The 20,325-nt window shown below is 50.3% G+C and overlaps 8 protein-coding genes across 8 annotated transcripts; 5 read left to right on the top strand and 3 right to left on the bottom strand.

Annotated features, from left to right (window-relative positions):
• Positions 1 to 846: 846 nt before the first annotated feature.
• On the top strand, positions 847 to 2,837 carry CTRU02_204553 (WD repeat protein; the record flags this gene model as incomplete). The annotated part of the gene is made up of 2 exons (XM_036721027.1): positions 847 to 1,847; positions 1,898 to 2,837. The coding sequence occupies 2 exons, from the start codon at positions 847 to 849 to the stop codon at positions 2,835 to 2,837; spliced, it is 1,941 nt and encodes a 646-aa protein (XP_036587012.1).
• A 200-nt stretch (positions 2,838 to 3,037) lies between these two features.
• Positions 3,038 to 3,581, bottom strand: CTRU02_204554 (uncharacterized protein; the record flags this gene model as incomplete). The annotated part of the gene is made up of 2 exons (XM_036721028.1): positions 3,038 to 3,315; positions 3,383 to 3,581. The coding sequence occupies 2 exons, from the start codon at positions 3,579 to 3,581 to the stop codon at positions 3,038 to 3,040; spliced, it is 477 nt and encodes a 158-aa protein (XP_036587011.1).
• A 3,764-nt stretch (positions 3,582 to 7,345) lies between these two features.
• On the top strand, positions 7,346 to 8,037 carry CTRU02_204552 (uncharacterized protein; the record flags this gene model as incomplete). Its single annotated transcript, XM_036721026.1, has 2 exons — positions 7,346 to 7,697; positions 7,754 to 8,037. The coding sequence occupies 2 exons, from the start codon at positions 7,346 to 7,348 to the stop codon at positions 8,035 to 8,037; spliced, it is 636 nt and encodes a 211-aa protein (XP_036587010.1).
• A 149-nt stretch (positions 8,038 to 8,186) lies between these two features.
• On the top strand, positions 8,187 to 10,034 carry CTRU02_204551 (uncharacterized protein; the record flags this gene model as incomplete). Its single annotated transcript, XM_036721025.1, has 1 exon — positions 8,187 to 10,034. The coding sequence occupies one exon, from the start codon at positions 8,187 to 8,189 to the stop codon at positions 10,032 to 10,034; it is 1,848 nt and encodes a 615-aa protein (XP_036587009.1).
• Positions 10,035 to 10,403: 369 nt separating this feature from the next.
• On the bottom strand, positions 10,404 to 10,763 carry CTRU02_204550 (mitochondrial 54S ribosomal protein bL33m; the record flags this gene model as incomplete). The annotated part of the gene is made up of 3 exons (XM_036721024.1): positions 10,404 to 10,450; positions 10,572 to 10,688; positions 10,751 to 10,763. 3 exons carry the CDS (start codon positions 10,761 to 10,763, stop codon positions 10,404 to 10,406), a joined length of 177 nt encoding a protein of 58 aa, XP_036587008.1.
• A 2,825-nt stretch (positions 10,764 to 13,588) lies between these two features.
• Positions 13,589 to 15,114, top strand: CTRU02_204549 (aminotransferase class I and II; the record flags this gene model as incomplete). The annotated part of the gene is made up of 2 exons (XM_036721023.1): positions 13,589 to 13,994; positions 14,063 to 15,114. The coding sequence occupies 2 exons, from the start codon at positions 13,589 to 13,591 to the stop codon at positions 15,112 to 15,114; spliced, it is 1,458 nt and encodes a 485-aa protein (XP_036587007.1).
• A 769-nt stretch (positions 15,115 to 15,883) lies between these two features.
• On the bottom strand, positions 15,884 to 17,726 carry CTRU02_204548 (proteasome regulatory particle subunit; the record flags this gene model as incomplete). The annotated part of the gene is made up of 3 exons (XM_070204395.1): positions 15,884 to 16,082; positions 16,135 to 16,946; positions 17,001 to 17,726. 3 exons carry the CDS (start codon positions 17,724 to 17,726, stop codon positions 15,884 to 15,886), a joined length of 1,737 nt encoding a protein of 578 aa, XP_070062158.1.
• A 392-nt stretch (positions 17,727 to 18,118) lies between these two features.
• Positions 18,119 to 19,549, top strand: CTRU02_204547 (mRNA cap methyltransferase; the record flags this gene model as incomplete). Its single annotated transcript, XM_036721021.1, has 1 exon — positions 18,119 to 19,549. The coding sequence occupies one exon, from the start codon at positions 18,119 to 18,121 to the stop codon at positions 19,547 to 19,549; it is 1,431 nt and encodes a 476-aa protein (XP_036587005.1).
• Positions 19,550 to 20,325: the final 776 nt, after the last annotated feature.

Raw genomic sequence — 20,325 nt, 5'->3', positions numbered from 1 at the left:
CGCAACATCAACTCCCTCAGTCGTTAAAGCTCCTGAAGGCTGCAGGAGCCAGTTTGTTTATTGAAGAATGCAGTCATAAAAGAACAAGGTCGTTTCGGCATCGATTGCAGTGAAGTTTGCAATGGAAAAGGGTTTCGAACGGATTGTCTGCTGGAATTCGCGAAGTCATCGACTCCATCTCCGTGAGTCGAAAGCGCGACCAAGTGACCGGCTTGTCGGCATCTACCGAGTCCACGGTTGTTCCAGGGCCTTCAGATACTATGCGATTGGAGATACAAGCGGCTGCACGCAAGTTGTTGTAGCGCCCAGGTCCAGGACACGTCGATGCTCAGTGCTCGATCAAGGCCGTCTTTGGAGTGGAGGTTGTTGAGGCTTTCGCAACGTTGCTGTGTATTCAGCAGCCAGATTTGGCCGGGTCGGGATAGCGGCGGAAACTCAGCACGGTCGTTGACAACCAGACACCTCAGGGAGCAGTTCGTTCGGCTGAAAGCCCGTCGTAGTGCACTAACAGGGTCCAAGGGGATCGGAAGTCGGTGGGCGTTTCGCCCAATGACTACAGCTCCCGACTAAAGTGCCTGGCCAGTAGTGGGGATAGACGCTAATGCAACTTCACCTGATTCAGCAGGGGGAATCGGACTTACTTTTCCACGGCTTCACCGAAAAGCCTACTCAGCGGGCCAAGTGTGGCTCTCGTAGGCGTATCCACCGAAGCACCGGCCACCGCATTCTTATCTTATCAGGACTTTTTTTTTCCTGGCTCCCCTCGACCGCAGATTTCCTTCAATCTTCGTCGCATCGTCGCGCAAAAACCGCCCGTGTATTTCGCCTCGGTCTCCGACAACCAAAATGCAGTTGACAAATCCAGGAACCGTACCGGTTTATACCGTCTCTGGTGCTTCAACAGCAAGACCTTTGCCTGATTGGTTGGCAAGACGCAGAAAGCGATCGCTCAAAAACGACCCGGAGTACCAGAATCGAGTCGAGTTGCTGCAGGATTTCGAGTTTGAAGAGGCAAGCACCTGTATTCGGGTCAGTGAAGATGGCGATTGGGCCGTCAGTGCAGGAACCTACAAGCCCCAGATTCACGTTCACAACCTCCCGCAACTGTCTCTTTCTTTTGCGCGCCATACCAATTCTCTTACTGAGAAGTTGACGATCCTCTCGTCCGACTACTCGAAAACTCTGCTTCTCCAAGATGATCGAAGACTCGAATTCCACACCCCTATGGGTTGTCACTATACGATTCGGATACCTCGGTATGGAAGAGATTTATTGTATGACAGGCAATCTACAGAGGCACTTGTGCCGGCTGTGGGCGTGGACCAGGACGGCTTGGGCGAAGTGTTTCGATTAAACCTCGAAATCGGAAGATTTATGAAGTCATTTCAAGTCGATGTTGGAGGAGACGAGGAAGGCGCTGGCTTACAGGGAGGCATTGAAGCCGGAAGTGTGAACGCCGCCGCTTTGGCTGAAAATTCACATGGCCTTGCCGCCTTTGGAACGTCTCTCGGTACAGTTGAGTTCTGGGACCCCAGGTCGAAGTCAAGGGTTGCGCGCCTTGCTTGCCAAGAGGGAGCTATCACCGCACTGGACTATAGTGCTTCGGGGCTGTCTATTGCCACAGGTTCTGCCAACGGCATGGTTCAACTTTTTGATCTACGTCGCCCGGTTCCCCTGCTAAGCAAAGACCAGGGATACGGCTTCCCGATCAAGAAATTGATTCACATGACCACTGCTTCGCAGGAGAAGAAAATACTCTCTGCTGACAAGAGAATTATCAAAATCTGGGACGAGACCGACGGCACACCCTGGACTTCGGTTGAACCCATTGTGGACCTGAATGACATGTAAGTTGTCTTCATCTGAAGGGAATGAACCTTGACTGACAAAGAAACAGTGCTTGGTGTAAGGACACTGGTATGCTTCTGACTGCCAACGAAGGAAAGCAGCAACACTCCTTCTTTATACCCAGTTTGGGTCCGGCTCCCAGATGGTGCTCCTTCCTGGATAACATGGTCGAGGAAATGGCCGAGGAGGTCCGTACGGAGACTTACGACAACTACAAGTTCTTGACCCTACCAGAGCTCAAGCAATTGAGCATGGAACATCTTATCGGCAAGACCAACCTCCTCAGGCCTTACATGCATGGTTACTTTGTGGCCTCGAAGCTCTACGAACAGGCTCGTCTTATCGCAAACCCGTACGTATGGGAAGAAGAGCGGACGAAGCGTATCAAGGAGAAGGTCGAAAAGGAGCGCGCCAGCAGGATCAGAGGCAACAAGAAGGTCAAGGTCAACCAAAAACTGGCCGACAAACTCCTCAAAAAGCAAGAGAACAGAGAGGTTGTGGACACCAAGGCCGGCTTGCTCGGCGACGACCGTTTCACCAAGCTCTTCGAAGACGATGCCTTCGCCGTCGACGAGACCAGTTACGAATTCCGTGCTCTCAATCCCAGCACGACTGTTGCCGCTCCAGATTCTCACGAGGTCGGTGTCAGCTCCGCTGCTAAGCCTGTGGAGGCGCCTAAGCGAGGCCTCGGTAAGAAGGCTCAGGCTCAGGCTCAGGCCGAAGCGGATATGACCATGAAGGTTTCTTCCTCTACTCAAAGGCGTGGTGGAAAGGAGAGAGATACCGCGCTGGGCTCCAGAATACAGAAGTCGGGCCGCATCAACAAGACAAACCGCGGAGACTCTTACGGCGAGAAACAAGTCACGTTCGTCCCAGAGGCGAAGAAGAAGAGCCGAGGCCCGCCGCAGCGACAAGAGGAGAGCACACCACAGGGCAAGCGATCCGGTTCGAGAAGAAGCGCAAGTACGAACACATTCAGAAGGCTTTAAAAAAGGCCGCTATGAGTACTCTGAGAGCATAAATAATGGTACATGAAAGGCTTTTTCTAGTCGCCAAGCAGACACTGGCTGCCACGATTCGTTTCAATCATTCAATTTCCACCCACATCACCAAAGGAGTCGATATACCAGCACCAAGCCAGTTGGCGGTCTTCGACCTCGATACCTTATTTGTATCTTTAAATATCATCTTACTTGCGACCCCACTTCATGAGTTTTCGCTTCGATTCAGCCTGTGCGAGTCCTTTTTCCAGATCTTCTGGGCGAAGTCTTGGTGTTGGGGGCACGTCGTCAAGTCTAGTGCGCCCTCGGTGGCTGCGGGGAGGCGAGTTCGACTCCTTGACTGATCTGGGAAACTCGGTTCTTCGCGGCGTTAGGGCTGTAACAACCTTTCTGGCTGACTTGCGCATAGTCTCTCTTATTTTCCATTCACGCTTCTTGGCTATGTAAAATAAGACAGCCATGCCAACTGTATGAGCACAATGTTGTGAGTAAAATGGGTTCAGAGGCGTTAATCAATAAAGGTGCCTACGTACTGCCGAGTGCGCCAACGATGGATACGACCACGATGATAGCAATCATGGCATTAGGAGAGAGGCCGACAGCTCCAGGGCTGTCTCCAGAAGCACCGGCATCGTTGTCGACGTGGCCGCCCGGTGAGCTAGCATCGCCGGCACCTCCTGGGTAATACGTCTCAGTCGCCAGAGGGAAATAGTTGGAGGTCGTGGTCGCCATGTTGTTTGGGCTATGTGCCGCTCACAGAGGGCAATATGGAGACTCAGCAGTATAGAGGCGGCAAAAAGCACTAGCGAATGTCGGAATAGAAAACGGCACAGAGTCGTATGAGTAGAGAGAAAAGCTGGATAAAATCGAAAAGATACCCGGCGCCACGAATGTGGCCCAACTCAGTATTTACATGTTCAACCGCTCAGGGACCCTCACATGTAGTCCAGCGCCAACCGTTTACCCCTTGCCTGCAAGTGGTCTACCAGCACTACCACCTTTGAACAATGAATGTGACGACCGAGTCAACCCCGTAGAAATGCGTGTGTCCCACGGCAGTTGTGCGTATGGTGGGGCCTGCTAAAGTCAAGAACCGTGTCGAGGCACCCTGCTGTTGCCATGGGAGGTCTGAACCCAAGACGGTCGAGGTAGGTTCACTATGATCCTATTGGCGTTGAGTGGCCTCGAAGCGCCGGCACACGGCGCTTTCACATCGAGGCCGGGGTGCGGCGGCCAATCAAGGGCCGAATCCCAGGATTCGGCGGTACAGGCGAATTAATTAGGGGAGCAGGGGCGAGCCTTATCACAGCCCGCCCCGGCCTGCTCATTATCTACATCTTTTTACGTGTCTGCACGTCTGCATGGCGGCATCAAGTAATTGCTGGGCCAATCTAAGCCGTTCGTCACGGCAGTGGCTGCAATATCAGCAAGCTTAATAGTGTGATCGGGAGAAATGCGTCTTTTCTCCTACTCAGCCATGCAGTGTGACAGGCGCCTGTGGGTGCTCATTTGGGGATTCCCGTCTATATGGTAGCCGGCTCTTGTGATGGCATCTGCACGTCTAATCACTATCACGATGCTTCTTGCAGAGTGAAAGAGAGTTTACGAAATGGAGAGCTTGAGAAGAGTCATATTTTCCCAGTTAGTCCACTGAAATCATTCGTCATCCGGCAGTGCTATTTCGGAGGTGTTACTTCCTGCCTATCTCCTCCCACAAGCTTCGGGTGGTTTCGCGTCTCTTGGCTTCGTCTCTGGGTTCTAAATTTGGATGACGGCTTGGCGGCCTTTCTGGATGGACGAATTTTCTCAACACCGCATTGAGGACTCCAGTATGGGTCACTTTTAAGGCCAAACCATGAGATTGGCAACCGGCCAGAGGCCGAGTGGCCTCGTCAGATTGTCGCACTAACTCTCGGGCTTTGAGTCTTCCGGCATCGAAAATAACGAGATACATTCACCAACGATGGCTATCGAACGACACGTCTCACAAACGATGAATCAACTTGTCAAAATGTAGTCGCTTTGCGCTTCTAAATCTACTACAGTCAGCCCAACGAACGCATCAACATCATGATGTTGCTACTCGTCGAACTCAAATACAAATAGTTTTCCTTATGAACTGTTCGTGCCTTCCGAACCGAACTGCCCTGGTCATCCGAATAGTTGCAGCCTCATTGCCTTGCTTTTAGAAAGAGCCCAGGCTCTCTCTAGGACTAGGTAAGAAGGCATTGGGGCTACATTCCAGTACTGGAAATCCCCTTTCCTAACCTTCCTCATCCAGATACCATAGATGCTGAGGACAGCTAGTTCTTTGCACAAGCGATCAGTTTTAACAAGAGGCAGATAGTGTACCTCAGATGCGCCAGGCGTTCATAATTGTATTGTCGCCTCGAGGACATTCCCATCTGCAGACAAAGTTGTCTTCGCTGGCTTGAATGAACAAGCAGAATGCTGCCTCCATATCCACTGGTTGTAACATGAAGATTAAGTGGCAAGCTTCAAGGAAAATTAGGCAGTATAAGTGCACTACCCTGGAAGCAGGGCCTTTCCTCGTGCACCTGTTATGGTCTATATGTAAGGACACAACACTGGTACCACAAATTGTTCCTTCCTCCCGGATCAAAATATCTCAAGGCATTACATCGTAACTTCCTAGACTCGCTAAAGTCAAAAGCTCAATTTTGAAAACTACTTCTGGATACGCCGAGCAACCTATGTCGATGTCTGGGCAGAAGAGACTCGAAATCCCCCAACCACTTCCAGTCGCCGTGGTGATTATTCCTCTGCAATTCTTAATTCCGCCTTGGTAATTCATGGCTCAGAGAGCCTGGAGCTTCTTTTATTTTTGTAGCCTTGTTTCTCCTTGTCGCTCCTTGTCGGATTTTTGCACCTGACACGAAACGGGGAGTCTGGTCCGACGACATTACAAGAGTGTTAGGTGTATTTTGGGCGAAATACTCAACATGACAGCCCAAGCAAGCCCTAATATTCTTCATGGGAAACAACCTATAGCTCAATGCTCTTCAGACAAACCTGAATCTCTCCAAAAACGAACCTGCTCCAGTGATTCTCCACAAAGCGACGGTTGTAGCGAAAGTTCTGCATCCATTTCAAAGATCCATTTAACGCTACAAGTGCAAGGAGACATGCAAGATGGCATTTCCAAAGCCAGTCAAAACACTGGACCTACACGGCACCCAATATCGTTGAACGGAAATCAGTTAGACACTGATATCGCATCCTCTGCACAAATACTGGAAGATGTCTTTGAATTGCGGGAGAAACTGTTTGCACGTCCGCACAAGTATAAAGCCGATCAATTCTCAGGCAAACAGAAAACAGGGCTCTTTCAATTTGGCACCGCTGAAATAGTGCAGGCCTCAGGTTTAATGCACGTTGAATGCAACGCGTTCAAGCCAAATGTGCAAGAACTTCAACCTTGCAGCATCGACCGAAACACTCAAGGCAATACCTCCAAGGTTACAATTGAGAATGACGCCAGCATTCCAACACAGAATGAGGAATTCTACTTTAGTTCTAATACTCATCGCCTCAAAAACACAAAGGTTAGAACTGATCAACCGGGATACCAGTGTCCAAGGAAAACCAGTTCCAACGCAGAAATGGAGGCGATTCGGTTGGTTAACGAGTCGTTCCAAGCTCAAGAACTAACGCACAAACTACCTCATTTCGAGTCTCATCTAAGCCCGCTTTCAAAAACTGTTGGCCATCTCCGCCCATTCCCTGATGCCGATGATAGCATTACCAACGGATCAGGTCGGCTTTCATCTTTTGAGGATCTAGGAAACAAGACAGAGGTAGGCTCAAATAACGGCCACATTCCAGAGATATGCGAGATATCTGTGGGGTCTGCCTTAGACCTGGATCGGTCGAAAGACGCTCAAATACCAGTAAGCCAGGCGCGTTCTCAAAGGAGCCACATGGCAGGTATCAGATTCCCCAGACACGATGAAAATCTTCTTAGAGCACGCAGAGTGGATATGGAATCACTAGTGAACGAACCGCAAATCCCTGTGGAGGATTTAGGGGGTCCTCGCCTTTCGCCGAAGCCTGGTTACACTTCACAGTGTGGCAACGACATATTAACTCATGACAGTCTCAAATCACAAGATCCAAATATTTCTGGATCTCGAAGGTCTCGAAACAGAGGGAAGCCAGTTGCCAATCGCCGATTTCATCATGCGGAGCCCCAATACGAGCGCAGCTATCCGAACACTGGTCGGTACCGGGACCTTGAACATGTCGCAAATGCTTTCAATGGACTGCTTGCCGATACAAAACAAAAAGAAGTCAAATACTGTGAGGAAATCCTGATTCACCGTGAACAAATTGCGAATCTGAAAGGCAGACTAAACGAAATGCAAGAGAGACATGAGCAAACCCAAAAAGAGCACAAGCAACTTGTTGTTGAGTCAACTCAGCTTTGGGATGATTACAACCAACTCACCCTTGAAGCAGCACAGCGAAATGATCAAATGAAAGAATTGGAGACAAGATCGAGCCATCTTCATAACCAGCGAGAGGCGCTCAAGCTCGAAACGAAAACATTCCGATCCAAACTTGAAACGACTCAGGTTACGCAGAATAAACTGCGGGATACCGTATGTGAATCCAAAGACCGTCTCACCAATACAATTGCAGAGCACAGAAGCCGCTGGAAAGATTCCAATGATGCCTTCCAAAGTCATATGAGGGATGCGGAGGAAGAGCATCAGATATCTTTTCGCAAGTTGGAGCAGGTCATTAATGACGGGCAAAGCTTGTGCAAGAATCAGAAGAAATATCTCGAATCCAAAATTTCACTTCTCCAAGAGGAGCTTGGCAACGGTAAGGATTAACTATATGTGTTTCGAAAAATGAACATTACTGACAACCTAAAAAAGCTAGCAGCAACTTTAGAGAGTTGACACTCGAAATTGGTATCCTCAAGGGCGATTTTCCCAGAGAACAGGAGACCACTAAAATTTTGGAGGAACAGCTTGCTGAAAGCAAGAAGCGTGAGAACTTCCTTAAACAACTTGAGGCACGTATGGTCAACATCTTTGCAAGATTAGAGAAGGTTGATTTAAAGGCAGAGAAGGCCAAAGAATTGCCGTCTCTGATTTCGGAGAGGTTGGTTTGCTGTAATCGTGGAAAGGTGACGCAGGTGGTAACAGTTGCAGGCTGAGTGAAATAGCAGAGCTCGTCCAGTCTGCACCGCAACTACAAGATCCAATTGAGGTCCGAAATGTTATAGAGTCATTTCAGGAGAAAATGGCTTCTCAGTACGTGCTCACTGATCTACCAAGATATTGCAGCTAATGTTTTAGCAGGCTAATGCAAGAAATGAAGCAAATGATGACGGAGCAATCCAACATCCAGGGCAAGTTACAAGCCCTTAAGAATTGCGTGAATGGTCAGGCGATTCTTAACAATTCTGAGCAAAAAAAACGACAGGAAGTCTTATTACAACGGATTTCTGAGAAAAGAGAAGAGAACTCCAGATTGTCACAAAATCTGCAGTCAAAGGAAGGGCAGATCATAGAACTGACGAAAGCTGTTGTTAATATGGATCAATGGTTAAAAAAAGCTACGGAATCAACGGCACATATGTCTCCAGAGCTCGCGCCTAATGCAGAATTAAAGGTAGCCCATGAGCTTCTGACTAACAACAGAGACCTAGTGACTCAACTGCAAAGTGGCATCCAGGCACAGCGTGTTGCATATGAGTCCCGCCAAAATGAGCTTGAAAACCAGCTTCAAATAGCACAGGAAGAACTTCGAATTACCAGCAAGCTTCTAGAAGAATTGAAAGAGAGCAGAGCTTTCACGGAACACTGCCTTGCTGTAGCGTCTCAAGAAAGACACCGTGAGTTAGAACTTCAATTGGAAGAGAAAGAAGCGACTCTGAAGGCGCTGCAACAGCAGCATCACGAGAAAATAACTGAACTTTCAGAATTTAAAATAGGAGAGGGTGTAGCACAGAACCGTCAGCTCCGGAAAGAACTCAAAGCTGCTAATCAGAGAATCACCAATTTGACTATAAAGCTCCGAGAGATGCCAATGCCAGCAAACGAAATTGACCAGGTGTATCCACAGCTGGATGAACTCCAGGAAATGTTGAGGGGAATCAAGGAAGACATGATGCCGGAGCTTATAGAGGCCAGTAAGCTATTTGCAGACATGCGAGGTTACCTAACAGATGCCTCCAAGAGACCTTCGGCTTCACCTAAACAGGCTATTGACTTGGATGACGATCAGCTGCCCATGAAACAATCGTTTTCTAGGGGGCAACCTGAGAAGCTGTCAAAGAGCCAGAATGATGAAGGGAATATCTCTGAGAGTAATCGGGGAGGGCGAGAGTTTCTTGAAGTGTCACGAACGGACCCTCTCGATATTCCATTCAGGCGAGGGCTTGATAACCTTAAGACAAGCTCATCCAACAAGATTCTCGAGCCAGAGTCACCATATGCAAAACGAGTGGTTATACGCAGTCCCATTGAAGATTTGTACCAGTCTTCAGACCCGTCCTCAGTAGCATTTGGTAAGCTCTATCTTTCGGAGTCAGAAAGTGATTCCGCACGGCCCAGAAGCATTATGCGGACTGGTGCTTCCATGCAAGAGACAGCAACCAGGGGTACTGTTGAGCCAGTTAAAAAGCCTCTCGTCGCCACTCATATCGGTCACACCAGGTACAATCGTCCTGTTGGAAGTCAAAATATCGTCCCAGATGTTGCGCTTAATTATGTTGACAAACGCAAAAGACTTAAACAGTCACAAATTCCTGGCTCAAGGGTTCTCAGTAACATAGACAAAGATCGAGAGCAAAGAAACAAACGAAATCAGGCCCAACCACCGGTAGATCGACTTGCAAAGCGCACGAAACCATACTACGACATTAAGGAGGATGAGGGCGCAGTGTCTTCATCCGGAAGAAGTAACACTAATACCGATGCACGGATCGGGCCACTACAACACAGTCAAAGAGACAGTACTGAGGTCACAAGGTTTCAGCCGCAGGACGATGATGTTATTTCGCAACACTTCCACATAGGAGCGGCCGAAGTAAATGAGAGTGCGACAACGACAAGTGGAAGTCAGATGCAGCAGGTCTCAGGCAAGCCTCTGCGGCGAGGCCCCGCAGCAGCAAGACCTATTCGAATTAGGCATTTCAGAAAGCTATGATGCTGAGGCGAATGCGCACGTCTTGAAGGCGCATCGATAGTCATTTGCAAGAAAAGACCCTTGGGGAAGAGAAAATCGCAAGGGTGCAATAACATCGGACGTATTTGTACGACTATAGATTGGCAACCTTTGGTAGAATATACACTTAAATTGTGGCAATCAAAGCCCGTAATTTCATGAGCCCATGAGTTGTGGTACAAGGTTCCAGCGTCTTCCCTTCTTGTATCTGTCGAGAGGGGGTGGTTCGATGGTGCAATCCATGACCATTTCATGACGTCCTCCAAAACCAATTGCATGCCGCCGTGAACGCCGTTTATGATGATATCAATGTTGGTACAGGTGGGATCGATGTAGACGTAATCGAGATGTTCATTTGCCCTTCTTCTTTTGCTCCAGGAACAGAACCTTTCTGCGGACTGCGACAGGGTTAGCTTAACGTTCGTAAGCTCGACGTGATGGCTCGCGGTAGATTTGTGGCCATGACAAGCAACATATAGTTGATGTTCAATAGAACAAGAACGCAAAGAGAGCTCTTACTAATCGGGTCGTATTTAAGCATGCTCATGGGTGAAGCTGTCCGGAGACGCTTGAAGGTGTAGAAATAACCCGTCGCGGCCATGGACAAGAGCCGGACGATCATCACACGGGACTTAGCTGTTCATTCGTTAGCGTGTGATGTAATTTTGTGAGCGAGGCATCAATTGGGAGCTGCGCACCTTTCTTGGCCATGTTGAGAGTCTTGCCGCGTGGTGGGAGCTTGAAGCTTGCGGTCGATCTATGTGGACGCGGATGGCCCGTGGAGACGGGAATTTTGCAATGGTGAGAGCTTTCGGCAGAAAAAAGGGCCGTTCACCGCGGATAAGTGGATCGATTTCGGTGAACGTCTTGAAAAAGTTATTCTAATTGGGCGTACAAGTGACACCAGCTGGTGCCTGTCGGGAGGCTTAGCTCTTTAATCAGTGTCTCAGTGACTTGTATATCATGTCTACATTTCTGCTCCAAAAATTAATTTTCATGACATAATTCTGGTCAAATGACTTGATTAGAATAGGCCAAGAACTTAGGGCGAGACCACCATCGTGGATGTCGGTGGCAGGGCATTTCGGAGGAAGATACAGCGGGAGGATTAAAAGGCACAGCGCCCTCACGGTCGATACTGCAAGTCGCCGAAGCTTGAGAGTGTTCGTAATCCGAAGAACGGAGTTGGTCGGTGGACCTCCAGGGTGTTTGCAGATGGAGCCTGCCATCAATGGCCTAGAACGTTTTTTAGGAGCTTGCAGGGTCCAAGCATGGAAGAGCTGGTGCCGCCTTCTATTGCTATGTGTTCGGATGGGAGGCTGCGAGCGACAGCACCGAATAGGCTTCAATGCGGTGAGTCTAGGTGGTTCATCATTGTTTGGCACCGTTTGTTGCCCACTCTTTCATGCATGCTTGTGACCACGCCCCCGGGCCCTTGGAGTCAAGCCTGCAGTCGAGGATAGTCTGTCGTGAGGACCACCCAGTTGCCGGCGATCGGACTCAGCAAGTAGGTAGCCCAGCAACCCCAGGGACTCGGCGGGTAAGTTCATTTGCAGCTGCTAGTATTTCTCAACCGATATGTGTAGCGAAAGATAAGCTAAGGTAAGGGTCTGGGGAGGAGAAGGAGGAGAAGGAGGAGTGGGAGGGAGGTGGTATTGGAAGATGGGTGACCGCCTACGGGCAAATAAAGAGGAACAGCCATCCTGTCTTGCCTGCTTGCGTTGGGACGAGGGGGTGCACAACCATAGCTGACAGACTCTTCTTTTCTTCTTTCTTTTTGTCTATGTGAACTCTTTCGATAATAAGACATTCCAGCTGTTGGGCAATTTTGCCGCAACCGAAAACAGAGCTGTGTCGTGCCTACTCTTTGTCCAACACAACTTCCACTCGCCTTATTTCGATTCTGAGGTTCACCCCGCCGATTGAAAGCAGCGGCGTATCACCACATCGTCAACATTCCATCGGACAAAGCTTACATCACCCTCTCGATACAGTCGCTACGATGAGCTCGAAGATGGCGGCTTGCAGGTTGACTGGCGGCACGGCTAGATCGCTAGGAGCGCACGGCAAGCAGACGGCCACTGCCAGCCAAGCAAGACTGATGAGTAGTTGCGGATCAAACGGTACGTCACGGAAGAGCGAAGACGAAGCTCTGTGTTAATTGCACCTGGTTCTTTTCGCATTCCGTATCAAATGTGTCTATTTGCTTGCCTCTTTTTATTTTACTTTGTGTGTTATTTTCTTTCTTTCCCTCTCCACCAATTTTTCTTGTCTGGTTTTCCCGAATTCCATACTGCGATAGCCTGGTTTTATACTACGTAGTATGCTGTTTGGCAAGTGCGAACAACTCATTGCTCCAGAGCAGCTGGTGGGAGAGCTGTAATTTGGGAGACCTAAGCTCCAGGTCCCCCGCGGCCACCTTTCAACCCCGACATTTTCAGGCTTCACCTATTCTACACCGTCCGTAGCGCTCATCCATACCTCACCGAGCCAACAACATTCTTAGTCAAAGATCCATCCCGATCCGGCCCTATGGACCCCACGTGGAACCCCGCGCCTTTCTCTTTTTTTGTCATTCCCTCAGCCACTGATTTTTCAAGGCATTGAAAAGGCCCTCATGGAAGCCTTCAGGAAACCCGGCTGGGCCCCCTAGTTACTGGTCACCGGTTTCGGACAAGAGACTTTGGAATAGGCAAACAATCCAACCCAACCCAACCAACGTATTGCCAGGCCTGGTCTGATACACGCGATGGCGTGTACGGTCGGCCACGTCCAACTTCCAGCAAGTGCTGGCACTCCCGGGAAAGGGAAAGGTGGCAAAAAACACACAAAGGATTCATGGCAACTTAGGGAGCCGAAGTTACAAACAGGCATCCCGTCCAGGTCACATCCTGTCCATGATGCAGGGCCGTGTCTCGTGGTCCAGTGTCCTAGATCACAATGGGAAGTGGGCAAAGTGTGTCCAAGACTCGATGAAATTATTAAATAAGAGTTATGCACCGCATCGGATGATAACGGGAGAAAAGTGTGCTGATTTTCTGGGGAATCCGTCGTCCCTCCTCCTTCTGCCCGTTTCAATCCGTCAATACCAATACATCGGGTACTCAGCCGGTGTAATAGCTCCCCCACGTCCAAGCTCGGTGCTGGTGGTCATTGCTTTTATAAACCCCTCGTTGAAGAAAGATGAATGGGAAATAAATAGCTATTAGTGTGGCTGCAAGTTCCTTCAGCAATTTTCAAATCTCCTCATAGCCTCATCAACACCGTGTTTTTCCTCGGTAGCCGCGGCGATATTTTCCTTAATCTTTTTTTAGTATCTGAAACATTTTTCTGTCAGGCAGTTGTCAGTCTGAAGAAAAGGTGCTTCTCTTTATGATCTCCACTGTTTCGCGTTTGAAGCCCTTTATCCTAACCTATGTGACTCTTACACAGATACCCCGCGGTCCCCAAAGATCTTCCTCTCCAATACCCCGCCATACCACCGGCAACTTTTCTTGAGCAGCAGCAACAGTCGTTCGTCACCCCACCATCGAACCATGTCGACCACGCCTACTCGTCGGTTGAACGTGCACAACATCAACCAGCATGTTGTTGCCGCCAAGTACGCCGTCCGTGGCGAGCTTGCCGTGAAATCGGAGGAGTATCGCGCGAAGCTTGCCAAGGGCGACAAGGACCTCCCCTTCGACGAGGTCATCTCGGCCAACATCGGAAACCCCCAGCAGCTGGACCAGAAGCCTATTACCTTCTTCCGCCAGGTTGTTTCTCTTCTCGAAAACCCCCTGCTGCTGGAGCATGAGGACGTGCTCTTGAACCAGCTCGGATACAAGTCCGATGTCATTGCCCGCGCCAAGTGGCTTCTGAGCAAGGTCGGCTCCGTTGGTGCCTACAGCGCCAGTGCCGGCGTTCCTGCAATTAAGGATAGCATTGCTAACTTTATTGAGCGTGAGTTGTGACCGGTTTTGTATTTCTTGTTTTGCGCGGCATGAGAACTGACCGAGAATTTTCTGCAGGCCGAGACGGGTTCCCCGCCGATCCTGCCCACATCTACCTCTCTGGCGGTGCCTCCTCCGGTGTAAACACTCTCCTGCACATCATCTGCAAGGATTCGTCGAGCGGTGTTCTCGTTCCTATTCCCCAATACCCTCTCTACACTGCTACCCTTTCCGTCCTCAACGCCACGTGCGTTCCGTATTACCTCGATGAGGCTTCCGGCTGGGGTACCGACCTTGCCACCATCAAGGCCGCCTACGAGAAGGCTACCAGCGAGGGCACCGATGTCCGCGCCATCGTCATCATTAACCCCGGTAACCCCACCGGTGCCTCTCTCCCCGAGGAGGATATCCGTGCCGTCTACGACTTTGCGGCCGAGAAGAACCTCGTTGTGATGGCCGATGAAGTTTACCAGACCAACGTCTTTGTTGGCAAGTTCCATTCTTTCAAGGGTGTCCTGCGCAAGCTCCAGAAGGAGACCGCAGGCAAGTACGACGGTGTCGAGCTCGTCTCGCTGCACTCCATCTCCAAGGGTATGGTCGGCGAGTGTGGCCACCGCGGCGGCTACTTCGAGCTTGTTAACTTCGACCCCGAGGTCGAGGCCAACATCTACAAGTTCGTCTCCATCATGCTCTGCGCCCCAGTCATCGGTCAGTGCATTGTTGAGCTCATGGTCAACCCCCCCAAGGAGGGCGAGCCTAGCTACGAGCTGTACCGCAAGGAGTACGACGGTATCTTCAACGGCCTTAAGGAGCGCGCCACTGCCCTGCACAAGGCCTTTGACCAGATGGAGGGCGTTGAGTGCGGCGCTCCCCAGGGTTCCATGTATCTCTTCCCCACTATCAAGCTCCCGGCCAAGGCTGCTGAGGCCGCTGCCAAGGAGGGCCGCACTGCTGACGAGTTCTACTGCATGCAAATGCTCGAGGCTACCGGCGTCTGCGTCGTTCCCGGCAGCGGTTTCGGCCAGAAGGAGGGCACACTGCACTTCCGCACGACCTTCCTCGCCCCCGGCACTGACTGGGTTGGCCGCATCACCAAGTTCCACAAGGAGTTTATTGAGAAGTACCAATAGATGCAATCTTGAATCTACATGTTTCGGAACCATCTACGGATAGGGGAGTTAGGAAAGGTGCGAGGAGGCCAGCCGCTTAGGTGAGACGAGACTTGCGAAGCATAACAGCGAGCGCGCGGCTTGGACAAATATCTTTTTTGTATTTTCTTCTTTTTTTTCGGGGAGGTAAAAGACCGAGCGTGTTTTTTTTTTATTTCTGAATAAAAAATACAGCAAACCATTACTTGGATCATGGTTGGATATAGCGGTCTAAATACGAAGAAAATGAAATAAAATGAGATGAGATGGGCATGCTATAATCTGGGAATGGGGCATTCTACCACATTTTCGGAGCAGCAACGGTTTGCATCAGGGCACATCTAAGACGGTTCTGTGATTAATGGCGCCTTTGGCAGATAGCTTACGAAAAATAGAAGCATCTCGCGCTCCGCCCCGTCGTGTTCGGAAACGCTAATTTTCCTTGGGTAGAGACAAAGTGTGCTGGTGGCTAGAAAGCAAGGAGAAATACATCAGACCACAGCAGTTGCAGCACATAATGGCATGACCAAGGGGCAAGAACCATCCAAGCCAAGATTTTTCATATTGGCTCGTCTATCCGTAGGTATCATACAGAGTTTGTTGTAGTAGCACACGCATTTGCTCACCCATTGTTCTATTCGCCGCCGTAATTTCTACCTCTGCGCGTGACCGCCGTTGATAGTATTTGATTTTAAAGGGCCCCTCGGCTCTCATCGGCAATACCTTCTCAGCTTTCCATTACTTTAAGCAATTACGCACGCTCGCTTCCCCTTAGGCGCACGGCCTGGCCATACTTCTGAAGCTTGGTGATAAGCTGATCACCCTGTCGAACGACGTCCTGGTACTGCTTGTTCTTGTCGTCTGGCCGGTTGGTCTCGATGACGCCTTTGCCGCTAACACGGTCGATTGTGCAGGGGATACGGCCGGCCGCAATGAACTTGGCGAGGTCACTAGACGTAGAGTTAGAAAAGAGAATGTCCGTGGAATTCTGGTAATACGCACCGGTCCAGGAAGTCAACTGTTACGCCAAAGTCAGTGGCCATCGTCTCCAAGCCGACGACGCGGTAGCTCTGCAGAAGCTGTTGGTAAGCGCGCAGGCGCATCTCGCGGATAAACCAGTTCTTATGCTCGTGGAGGTAGCGATCCTGCGTGAGGAAAGATTCCTCGACCTGAGCGAGGGCCTGGAAGAAGTACTTGTATTGGCCGTTGTAAAGGCTCGAGACGAGCTGAGCCAGGGGCGAAAAGTCGATGGCCATCTCGGCCTCGGGCTGATCGGTGCTTGTTCCAAGGGTTGTCAGGTTGACGGCCGTCTTGGCAGCGGCGGTGGTGGCCGGGGCGTCTGTCATAGTATCGTCGGCACCAGGACCGGCACTCAGGGCGCCTGACAAAGCCAGAAGCTTGTCTTCTCCATCACCAAGGATGGCCTTGATCTCGGGGGCATCAACAACCTTGCTCTTGAAGTCAACACGCTTCAAGGAAACAGATCCAGCGAGTACGGAGTAGACGACGATCGACGAGTAAGTGCAAAGTTCGTAGCTGGTGAATGTGGACAAACTGTCGAGAAGGAGAGGTGCAGCGCTGTTGTACGACCGCACGGTCAGCGAGTAGATGCCCTCGTAGGCCTTGAGGCGGTTGCGACGATCCCAGTCACCACCAGACTCGACGAGGGTCTTTGCACGCTCGATGTGCTTCTTAACAAGGAGCTTGTCGCCGTAGAAGAGACCCATCCGGACTATTGCGAGCACCAAGTCGATCTTGGTGCCCAGGATACCCGTCTTTTCGAATACGTCTTCGTATGCGGCGATCGCTCGGTCCTGCCAGCCATGTCAATTACCCATCCTAATGATGGCCGACAAACGTGAACGTACCTTGTCACCAACTCTGGCCCAGAATTCTGCCCGCTTCCCCCGCGCGGCCTGAATCTCCGTGTCACCTGCCTTCTCAACGGCCTCATCTTCCTCCTTCTGAAACTCTTCCAGCTCTCTGTCGTTGTCGGCCTTGAGTTCCTGGTAGCGGCCCTCATCCCAAGGCAGGTTGACGGTGGTGGGGGTGCTTTTGGTGGCGATCATGCCAGCCAAACTCGACTTCCGGCTCAGCGGCTTGCCAGGTGTCTGGCTGCCGCCCTCACCGACCTGGTTCAAGATTCCCTCGAGCGGATGGGCGAGGTACCGGTAGAGCGGTGCCATCTTGTGCTCGGTGATGGCATCGTTCAAAGCTTTCGCGGCGTTTTGTTGGGATGGTCGGGAGGCGTAGGCGTTTGTGAGGGTGAAGACATGCTGGGCGAGGGGAAGGAGGGGGTACTTTGCGTACTGGGGATCTGAGCCCATCTTTGCGGTTGTATTTGCGACGGCGGCCTTGGATCGAGGGAAGAAAATCGAGGTATGAGGTTGAGGAGAAGATTGAGGCTGTGGGATCAATTTACTGGGTGAGCAAGAGTGATGTCGTTGTTTGGAGGTGTTTAGAGCTGGAGCTTGAGGGCCCCTGCAAACCGCAAGCAGCCGGTCAGAGTCTGACGTGATTGGCCCGCTATCGGGGGTAAGCTTAGAAATTCGGGCAAGGCTGCAGTGCGACACGTACTGGAACTGCCTACGCATTACACCTGAACCTGCCAAAGAAACAACTCAATATCACCAAAAACAATTTAAGAAGCTGCATTTACTTCTTAAGATTCTAAGAAAATACTATTTGAAATTTTCTTTATTATTTCACAGGTTGTTCGTCATAACATGGAAGGAACGGAATACTGACGATGGCACGGCACTTGCCTTACATTACTTACACGCCGGCCGTGTTTTGGGAAATTTATTTAGTGGGTCCTACCTCACCCTTGTTCTGCGACCACGATCAGCTTCTTCCTCAAGGCCTTTCTAACCACAATCACTCTTCATTTCCCATTTCTATTAAACACTCTTGAACGCCAACAAGGATAAAATCAAACACACTCACGAAAACCTAACATAAAGGGCATTGTCTGCTGATCGGAATCATGGCGGGCTACGACAATGATACCACTGATTCCTACGACGCGAGAAAGCGCAAGAGATCGCAATCACCACCCAGGAAGGGCAAGAGACGTGATGAAGAAACCGATCAACTTCCCCAACCATACAATGCGAAAGAACTTCAAGCAGCAAAGCGGCGGGCGGTATCTCCTTCCGAACAACCGCGAAAGCAAAAGAGACCTGGCGCACGCGCTCGCATCTCTGAAACCGAGCGAGAGGCAATTCGCCAGCGAGCCCTAGACCGCGAGAGGGCCTTGGAGGCCGCAGCACACGCAGAAACTGAGCGCCAGCGCAACATTAACGATGTTGTCACACAGCACTACAACAGTGTCCCTGAACGCGGCAGGGATTGGAGGCGCACCGACAGCAAGATTAAGGGGCTCCGAGCATTCAACAACTGGATCAAGAGCTGTATTATCCAAAAATTCTCACCAGATGAGGACTATTCTCCTAGTTCCCGTGAGCAGGGCTCATCCACAGGCAAGGAGCTTCTTGTGCTTGACATTGGTTGCGGAAAAGGTGGTGATCTGGGCAAGTGGCAGCAAGCACCACAGCCTGTAGAGCTTTACGTCGGCCTAGACCCCGCAGATGTCAGCATCGACCAGGCAAGAGAACGTTATCGTCAGATGGGCAGTCGCGGGGGTGGTGGAAGAGGTGGGCGAGGCGGGTACAGGCGACCTGCTCCCCGCCTATTTGAAGCGCGCTTCCAGGTCAAGGACTGCTATGGCGAGTCCATTGAGGACATTGAAATTGTGCGACAAGTTGGATTTGATACCAATCCTCTCAGTCGCCGAGGTTTTGATGTGGTAAGCATGATGTTTTGCATGCACTACGCTTTCGAGACGGAACAGAAAGCTCGGATGATGCTTCGTAATGTGGCTGGCTCACTGAAAAAAGGTGGCCGGTTGATTGGGTGCATTCCCAACTCTGACGTCTTGGGAGAGCGCGTCAGAGAGTTCAATAAGAAGATGGAGGAGAAGAAACAGAAGGCTGCCGAGGAACCGCCTCCGGAGACCGAAGAGGGCGAACTAGAAGACGGCGAAGCAGAGCAGTCAGCGGAGTGGGGTAACTCCATTTACCGGGTCCGCTTCCCCGGTAAGACCCCTGAAGATGGTGTGTTTCGTCCTGCCTTCGGTTGGAAATACAACTTCTTCTTGGATGAAGCTGTCGAGGAGGTTCCTGAATATGTAGTGCCATGGGAAGTTCTTAGAGCCCTTGCCGAAGACTACAATCTTGAGTTGCAGTATCACAAAACATTCTCGGAGATCTGGGAATCGGAGAAAGATGATGAGGTCCTTGGTCCTCTGAGCGAACGAATGGGTGTGCGGGAGCGCGGTGGGGGAAGACTATTGGTTTCACCAGAAGAAATGGAGGCGGCAAGCTTCTATACTGCTTTCTGTTTCTACAAGGTCTAGTTTGGTCATGATGTGGTGCATTTGTACCTTTGGAGGAGTTCTACCCCAAGAGAGAAACCTACCAAGAAGAGCCGTTAATCGAAGTTACTTTTGGGACGCAAACATGGTAGGATGACCTTACCAGCGTTCAGAACCATTCGAGAACATTGAGAGGTTTAGATATTAGATGAATAGCACGACCTTTCATGATTTTCGAGGAGTACCTGAGTAGTTGTGCGTTCTATATTCTGTCGAATAGTGCCTTAAGGCAAACGAAACTGACAAAGGGGCAAAGATCCCTTTGTGAACGCTGCAGGGAAGCCAATAGAAAGGATGTCTTATCTGTTCGTTATACGCAGCTCAACAGACGTTCCATCTGCATGAATTGATACGTCGGCCAGCAACAGAAAGGTTATGGACTGCCGCGTTCGGTTTTTACGGGGTCTCGAGCGATTCAAACAGTGGATGACGAAGAGCATGTAAATATAGGTCTATCTTCATGACTACCCAACCCAACATGGCATTAAAAAACTTGAATTATATGTTTGTATTTCTGCCATAAAAGTTCACTTGAGAAATTCCCTGCTTAGGAGAACAAACCGACATCAAGATCACCCTTCTATGGAAAACTATTGACCGCTGTTATAATAATAAAATAAAATGAGTAATGAACAACAAATAGAGTTCATAACATATGGCAGGGTAGAGACTGTTTCCACGAATGCTGCATCGGAAATGACCTCCTCCTTTGCCATGGCAGGACAAAAACTTGTTTCACCAACCGAATGATGCTGGCT

The sequence above is a fragment of the Colletotrichum truncatum genome, assembly GCF_014235925.2.
Source record: "Colletotrichum truncatum strain CMES1059 chromosome Unknown Contig_0002, whole genome shotgun sequence".
Classification (NCBI taxonomy): domain Eukaryota; kingdom Fungi; phylum Ascomycota; class Sordariomycetes; order Glomerellales; family Glomerellaceae; genus Colletotrichum; species Colletotrichum truncatum.
The sequence above is the reverse complement of the archived record's forward strand: the minus strand, read 5'-3'. Positions and strand labels throughout refer to the sequence as shown.